Source organism: Eulemur rufifrons, chromosome 19 (assembly GCF_041146395.1).
Source record: "Eulemur rufifrons isolate Redbay chromosome 19, OSU_ERuf_1, whole genome shotgun sequence".
Taxonomy (NCBI): domain Eukaryota; kingdom Metazoa; phylum Chordata; class Mammalia; order Primates; family Lemuridae; genus Eulemur; species Eulemur rufifrons.
Genome location: NC_091001.1, coordinates 109,008,748 through 109,017,280, shown reverse-complemented (window position 1 = coordinate 109,017,280; position 8,533 = coordinate 109,008,748). Strand labels below are relative to the sequence as shown.

The following is an 8,533-nucleotide window of genomic DNA, read 5'->3' as shown; positions in this document are numbered from 1 at the left end:
CTGTCTCAAAAAAAAAGCAAATCAAAACAATGAGATGCTATTTTTCATCTAATAGACTAGTAAACCTTGATAGTGCCCGTGGTGGTGGTTCAGGGTGTGGCACGGTAGGCTGTCTCATACCCCATTGGTAGGAGTCTAAATGGGGGCAGCCTTTTGGAAAACAATCTGGCAAGATCCATAGAAATTGCAATTGTGCCTACCTTTTCCCCAGTAACTCCAATTCTAGGAATTTACCCTATGGCTATACTTGATCAAGTGTGCAAAAATGCCAGAGGAATGTTTATTGTGAATATTTGTAATTGTGAAAAACTGGGGGAAAAACTAATTGCTCACCAATAGAGTCTAGTTATTATATATACATTCTAAGAAATAATGTGTACTAGATTTCTGTGTGTTGACATGGAGAATGTTGAAGACATAGGAAGTGAAAACAGGCAAGCTGGGGAGGACTGTGCATAGTACAACTCCCTTTTGTGGAGGAGAATAAAACACATACATGCTCAAGTATACACAGAAAATTTCTAGAAAGATGCACAAAGATGATTAACAGTGGTTATCTTGAGGGTGAGGGACGGGGAGGGAGGAGAGAGAGGATTGTTTGGACTCTGTGTCCTTCTGTATGGCTTAAATTTCTTCCTTCCTTCCTTTCTTTGTCCCTTTCCTAATCCCTTTCTTTCTCTTTTGCTGCTTAAAAAAAAAAAAAAACTATTAGCATGTATTATTTTTATAACTTAAAAAAAATCTTAAAAAATAAAGGTTATTGCCAACAGCTCATAGATAGAGATTTTAATTTCTGTTTTGGAGAGCTAAACAATTCTGTACTCAAATTTACAAAGTAGACTCAAAGTTTTTTATTACTACATCTATGGTCTAATAACCTCGGGCCCTTCCTGTTTCTTGTTTTTGGTTTCATGGTTTGGTATTTCTTCGCTCATCCCTTTTTTGTGTGTGTGCCTACGACATATCAGGCACGAGGCCCTCAGTGGATGTCCGCAGAGCACCGTGAGGGCTGTATCCACACAGTCAACACTCGCTGGCTGTCTCCCACGTAGATACCACGCACTGGGCACATAAAAATGAAAGCAGCCCAATCCCTGCGCTCCCTGGAAACACTCACACTGTGGTGGAGACAGACACACACGAGAAAGCCTATTTAACAAACAATGTGGTAAACATGTGATGAGTGATGTGGAAGGTGCCAGTGGGTCACACAGGACATCTCGCCCAGCCTGGAGGGTCAGGGAGGCAACTTGGAGTCAGGGAGAGTCTGGAAGTTCAGAGGAGTCTGCTAAGCACGGAGGGGAGGAGCAGGGAGTGGGGCCGGGGTGACTCTTGGGCGTGAGCGTTTGGTACCGCAGGATGGCACAGGACGCTGAGCTTTTCATTTACACACCGTGCTCAGGAGTGTGGACTTGATCCAGAGTGTGACAGAATGACATGAAATCTGTGTTCTGTGAAGGTCACCCTGGCCACAGTGTGGAGACGGGTTAGAGGAAGAAGAGGAAAGGCAAAGGGTCACTGTCCCAATGGTTTGCATCACATCTGGGGACGACCTGTGCCATTAATATTTTTCTTAAATTAGCTTGCTTTTAAGATATAATTGATTTAAACAGAAAACGGGTGAATAAGAGGAAAGAACAGGCTGCATGGCTCCAGTGGTGTACCCAGGGTTAGAGGACAGACCCCGAGAGGGCAGTGAGAAGTGAGGCTGTGGTTGCTGATTTGGGCCCTGAGCCCAGAGCACGCACGGGGAGCAGAGGAGACGCTGGCACCGCGTGAAGGCCACCGCTTCCTCCTCGTTTCGCCTCCTCCCCTCGGCTTTGCGCCCCCCTTTCTGTCTCTTCCGCTCGCTCTTCTCCCTCCCAGCCCTTCCCTGTCGGAGGCTCCAGGATCCAGTGTCACTCCCATGCTCTTTCTGTCCTCACTGCCGTGGGGATTCACCCATCTCAAGCCTTTCCATTCCACCCGGACGCAAATGATGCCCAGAAGTGGAGCCTCAGCCCAGACTTCTCCCGCCCCTCCCGCCCGCCGCCGTCTCACGTCCAGCAGAGCCCCTGACCACCCGCTGGGCTCTCCAGTGCCCCCGGAGCTTAGCACACCCCAAACCTTCCACACCTGCAGCCTTTCTATCCTAGGAAAGCTTGTGGTCGTCCTGGACTCCGACTTTCTGCTACACTCATTTCCCACCTGCAGGAAATCCTGTTGGTTCTAGCGTCAGAATACACACAGAATTCGACCACTTCCCACCACTTCTCTACGCTACCATTCTCTCTTGCCTGCATCATGGCCATCGCCTCTTACCTGGTCCCCACCGCAAATCGACCAACTCCTTTAAAACTCAGGTGAGAGAGATCATGTCACTGCCCAACGCGTCCCCTCTCACCCAGCATAAACACCAAGGTCCTCACTGAAGCCCGCAAGGCCCTGCAGTTTGCTCCCCCGCGCCCACTACCCGTTCGCCCTCCAGCCGCACCGGTCCCCTCTGGTCCCCGCGCGCTGACTGCCACACCAGGTGCCCCCGCCTCGCGCTTGGCTGCTCCTGTGGCTGCACCGGTCACCCCCAAGGGCTTCCGAGCTGCGGCCTCGCCTCCTCCAAGTCTGGCAACCGGCTCCACCCCACCGCCCCGTCGGCCGCTCCGCTGTATTTCTGTGCAGAACTCGCCGCTTCCTAACATACCGCATCGTTGACTTATTTTGTCCATTGCCTGTTACCCCAACCGGGACGCTGGACAAGGCAAGGCACTTTGTGTCCGGCTCACGGCCCCGTCCCGGCATCTAGGACGGGGTCTGGCGTCGGGGCTGGGTCTCTCGCCAGGTGTCCGCTGAGCGAGAGCGCAGACCCTGGAAGAGAGAGGGGCTCAGCCCGGGAAGGGCAATTCGGGTCGGCCGGGTGGAAGTGAGCGGGAGTGGGCGGTCAGAGGAGCCGGGCTGCCTCTGGGCGGCTGGTGGCTTCGGAGGGCTCAGCCCCCTTGGGGCCTGCGTGGCTGGGAGGGGGGCGCTTGAGGAGAAGGCGGCTCCGCGAGGCGGTGCGACCACCGCACAGTGCGGCGGGGTTGGGAGGCTGCGGCAGATGTCCAGTGCCTGTCACAGAGTGGACAGCGCGAGGGATGAGCAGGAAATTCTAACCAGACACTGAGGGGCGCAAGGAGAAAGGGAAATTTGGAGACATTTCTCGGGAGAAAGCCGCGGGACTCGGGGCGTGACCGGCGGCGCGAACCCGGGGGCGAGAAGAGCGCGCGTCACGGGCCCCCGCCCGGCAGAAGCGCACCTGCGGCAGGCAGGGCCCGGGCAGGGCGCGGGGCTCTATACCCGCAGCCGCCGAGGGCCGGGGGCCCGCGAGGCAAAGGAGGCTCCAAGGCTCGGAGGGCCGGAGGGCGACAGGTGCGCGCCGCAGCGCGGGGCCTCTGCCCCAGGCCGGCGCCTAAGGTTGCGAGCCGGGCTCGCGCTCCGCACAGCCACGCTAGTCCCCCGCCCGCGCGGCTCGGCCCCATCAGCCCTGCCCCGGCGCCCCGCTCGTCGGCCAATCAGGCGGCGCGGCCGGCCTCTCTGCTCCGAGGCCCCGCCCCGGGCCCGAGCACCGCCAGCCAATGGGCAGCCGAGCCCGGCTCCCAGTGCGCGCAGCCCGCGCGGAGCCGGCTCAGAGCGAGAAAAGCGAACCTAACCCGTCGGGGCCGCCGCTCCGGACCCGCCGCCCGCCGCCTCCCCCCGGATCGGGTGTACTGTCCCAACCCGAAAGTCCAGTTCTGCGGCCCGGCAGCGGCGAGAGCGCGATGACACAGGAGTACGACAAGTGAGTGAGCGCGGGCGCGGAGTCCGGCGCCGCGGGCCCGGCCGAGGGGCCGCCGCTGCCCGCCGGGCCGGCCGCACCTGCGGCGAGCGAGCGCGGCGCCGGCTCGGGGCCCGGCGGGGCGGGCGGGCGCCGGGCGGGCGGGGGCGGCCGGCGTCACCCCTGCGCCGCTGTGGCCTCTGCCCCGCAGCGCTCCCGCCTCTTTGTTCGGTCGGAGCCTCCGGGGAGACCCTTGGCTCGGGAAACTCGACACCGGACAGCCCACCTCCCTCCTCTTCCTCCTCCTACGGTCGGGCGCGCCCCTCAGGGTGCGGGCGAGATTTGCACGGCGGACCCCGCACGGGACCTCTCCGCCTCCCCGGGTCGCTGGGCCCACTTGGTCTAATGGATCTCTTTGACGCGCACTCCTTGGCGGGACAGGTAGACTTCAGGTAATCTGTTGTCGCGCAACCTCGTCACCCGGAGACCTGCCAGAACTTCCAGAACAGAGAGATTTAGGGAGGGAAAGGTTGAAGTGCCCCGGTGTCCTGGCATTTTCTTTTCCCTGGCTGGCTGTGTGAGTGGGAAACTGCCGTAGGAGTTATTCTGCCACCTGCATCGTTGATGGTAGTTACAGATTACTGTGTTTTTAATGCTTAGAAATATAAAGAGGATAAACTTTGAAATCAGGGCGATAAACTAGACAGTACTGTACAAAGTAACATGCCTGTCGGAGTTTGTGATTTTTAAAAGTATGTTTACAAATGTAAGATGGTAGTGTAAGATGTGGTGATGTAAGACATTAGGGGAACTTAGGTGAGGGATATTTCTGTATTTTGTTTGCAGTTTTTCTAAATATAAAATTGTTCCAAAAAAAAAAAAACCTTACTAAAAAAAAAAAAAGAAAGAAAGAAAAATCACACCAGGCCAATCAGTGTATTTCAGGTCAGTAAATCCAGGGCAGATAAGTACCCCTCCCAGTTTCATAATTATTTGTTAAGGATCGTCTTAAGTGTGCTCTTTCTCTGGATAAGAAGATTAGGTATTAGGTATAGAGTGTCTTAAATACCCTTGGTTGTAGAATATGCAGTTAAATTATTGCATGAACTGTATTTCAGAAGTCTGAGAGGTCATTGATGAAAGGTTTAAGGCTCACCTGAAAGTAACAAGCAGCCTTTAGGGACTACAGCCTACTTCCTGACTGTCATGAGGAAGTAGACGAAGAAGGGCAGCTGGTTTTGTGTTTATTTCTTGGCCTATAGTTTAGATAAGGGAAAATTTCCAAAGCTAACACTTTGGCCTAAGGCACACTTTGGAAATATGGAACACCTTCGAGGTGATCCCAGACATAAAGCCATTTGAAAAATATTTATTTTCTGTTGCTTGTACAAATTTGGGTTGGGGTGAGAGAAGAAGGGAAGCTGAAAAACTAGCATTACGGGAATTGAATGAGCCAAGTGCTGTCATAGTCTTCTGGAAGTAGCTATTACATATTAATAATAGCTTAGCAGTACGCCAGTGAGTCACCCCAAGGTACCACTGGTTCAGTAGCTGTTATACTCTGGTCCTGGTGGCTCAGGGAATGCCACTTTGTACATTTATTTTCTTAAAATTTGAGATTTGTATAAACAATCTCCATTTTTAAACTATCTGCTTTGAACAACATTTTGTGTTTGTTTTGTGTTAAGATAGTATACCACCTCAAGACTTCTTTTCTTACCAGTTGTAAGCTAGGCTTTTACACCTAGGTGTGAGTAAAAACTTTGGCTTTGAAATAATTTTGACTGAGGATAAATTAAATTGTTGGATTTTCCCCCCCGTTTTTTGAAGATGTTCTCCTTTTTCTAAATCTGTATCTGTTTTTAAAGGGCCTGGGTGATGGCCAAACCCTAACCTTTGTTGATTACTTAAAAAGATAATCAGTCTTTCTATGTTCACTTTTAAAATAGGTAGGTCACCTTTAGGCCATTTACATATTTCATTAGTGTGTTGCAATGAGAACCGATCCTTACATTTGCTTGTTATTAATTCAAAGTAGTTCCAACCATTTAAAATTTATTTTTTCTTCTTTTAAAGAAACTTCTTTGGTTTGCTAGAGTCAGTGTTCCACTTTTTCACTTCATTGACTTATTAAATAGTACCAACTGAACAGTTACTGAAACTATTTACATTTCAGGTTTTTGGAATCAGTAATGTTTGCTTTAATTTTTTAAATTAAATCTTCTATAAGGCTTCACTAAGATTGCTGTAGATTTTTCTGTATTTTTCCCACCAAACTACAGTGTTAAAATGAAACAGTTCTTGCCCAATGTAAAAAGCTAGAAAAGATTTTTAAAAACAGGATTTCCCACCTAGTTTTTTAAAAAATCTTTTTGCTCAATGGCTTCATTTATTGTTGTAGATTCTTAAGTGTTTATCTCTGAGATAAACAGTTAACTCCCATGCCAGAAAATTATGCTTCTTTATTGATTTACAGTCCCCTTTGGCCACATTCCATGCTCAATCTCCTGGTAATCAGTAGAATATTCTATCTTTCTCATATACCCCCAAGGATTGAACGAAATATCCCATTCTCTTTCTGCACCTCCTCCCTCCTCGCTGTTTTTAGGTAGGAAATTTTTTAAGGTATGGCAGCCACAGGAGAAAGAGGGAAATAACATGTAGCAGCATGATGAATCTTACTATATACTCTCCTGAAGAGGGTACAGTCCTCATCGTGTGTTTGAAGAGAATAACTGTTCTGTTTTGCCTTACTGTGTTGTTGTGTTGGTTTATGTAAAGAGTTGAATAGCCTGGCATTTTCTTGGGGGTGGTTTTGTTTTGTTTTGCTTTTGCCAAATACTATATCCTGGGTTCCATGTATAAGTTAACTGTAGGTTCCCTGGCTGCCTAAATACCTTTTATCTTACTGGGGGACCCATTGGTCTGCATTTAAGTGGTTTGTCTTCTGGTTTTGTCTTAATCTAACTTCCTAGGGTCATTGATGAAACAATAGTCTATTTTATAGGAATGTCAAGAAATTGGTTGTTAGGTTCTTTAAAAATTGGCTATGATGTATGCCTTGCAGTAGAAAAGTATGATTTTTTTTTTTTTTTAAATTTCTCGGAAGCAAACGGCCAGTGTTGGTTCTTCAGAACGAAGCACTTTATCCACAGCGGCGCTCCTATACTAGCGAGGATGAGGCCTGGAAATCTTTCCTGGAAAACCCTCTCACTGCAGCGACCAAAGCGATGATGAGCATCAATGGAGATGAAGACAGTGCGGCTGCGCTGGGCCTGCTCTACGACTACTACAAGGTCGGTTTGCCTGCTCTGTGACACCCTTACCCGTCTCAGAGGCACCTGATTCAGCAGCATATAAAACAGTCATTTGCTGGTAGAATGTAATACAAGTTGCTTCTGTAGTGGCTATAAATAGTTTAATGAATACTTTGACTTACAGTGGTTCAAAGCTGAAAATCCAGGATCATAAAATCAAAGGGCTGTTTTTGAAACGTGTGAAGCAGCCAGTTGCTCTGGCTCTATCTGAAAGGTGAAGCTGCCATAAATGAAGAGGGTAGATGTGCCTTACTGGGTTTGAACATTTTACTGAAGGTGGTGCTCAGTGCCGTGAACAGTGGATGGGGCTGAGTTTCCTGTGCTCTAACCGTTGTTCCTATGTTGTCAGGTTGATTTCCGGTCCCTTAAATGATATTACAGAGCCTGTGATTTGATTGTAGGATTCATTAAAAGAAAAAAACATATTCTCTAGTCTGGGACTTTCTAGTTCTCAAATCAGGATATATTCTGTTGCCTGTTTCTAGAGGTTTGGATTCGTCTTAGTGAAATATAATCTATGATCTGTGTGCATCTCTGCATGGTTTTCATTATCTGGAGATGGCACCACTGATCTGTCTCAACATTGTCATTGTTGCCCTAATAATACGAGCTGCCACTCACTGGTGGCCTGGATTATGCTCGGCACGTTACCAGCGCGCGTGTGACTTCTCATTCTCAGGTCGTGCAGCTAGGATGTGTGTAGCTGGGCTTCCAGCACAGCAGGCGGTCTGCTTTGCCTCCGGATTCACATTGGCATCCTTCCTGCTGCCACTAGCAGATATTTGGGGATGGCCATTAAGACTGTGGGGATACTGTTTAAAACAGACTGAGCCGAAACACAGCTTTCCCAGGTGGCCTTTGTCACACTGCTGTTTGTAACTATTCTACATAACCATTTGTTGTCATCACTACCTTCATAAAGACAGGAACTTTTCAAGATTCTCAGAAGCGCCTTAATGACAGTGTCTACTTATGGATATAATATATATTTTTTACAGCTTATTTTTGCTGTATTTTTGTTTTGAAAACTTTCAAACCCACAGAAAATTTAAAATAACAAAACACTCAACTCCTGAATACCTTTACCTGATTCACCAATTGCTTGTGTTTCATTACATTTTGGCACTGTGTTTTTTCCCTGAATGTAAGAAATACAGAGAAAAAAAAATCAAAGAGGAATTTGATTATCAAAATTGGGGTGGTAACTAAGCAAAATATTTAATTATTTCCTGGTATGATGCCATATGTCCAACTCGTGTTTGAGGGATTCAAAGGTTTTTTTTCCTTTGAATATGAATAGAAACTTGTGTAATACCTAATGATTCTAGAAGAAACCCTTGCCTGGGCAGCACAGCCATGAAGAGTTCCTTTGAAGTAGAATTTATTGTATATTTGTTCTTATGGCTTGTTTTATTGACTTAATCAGTGTAAAAACTACAAGTTCCTAAGA

General features: G+C 48.4%; 1 protein-coding gene across 1 annotated transcript in view; it reads left to right on the top strand.

Moving 5' to 3' along the window:
* Positions 1 to 3,639: 3,639 nt before the first annotated feature.
* GRHL1 (grainyhead like transcription factor 1) overlaps positions 3,640 to 8,533 on the top strand; it is a 47,946-nt gene continuing 43,052 nt past the window's right edge. Inside the window, exons 1-2 of the mRNA XM_069494547.1 lie at positions 3,640 to 3,790; positions 6,876 to 7,062. Coding sequence (XP_069350648.1) covers positions 3,771 to 3,790; positions 6,876 to 7,062 — 207 coding nt within the window. The 5' untranslated portion in view covers positions 3,640 to 3,770. The remainder of the gene's footprint in view (positions 3,791 to 6,875; positions 7,063 to 8,533) is intronic.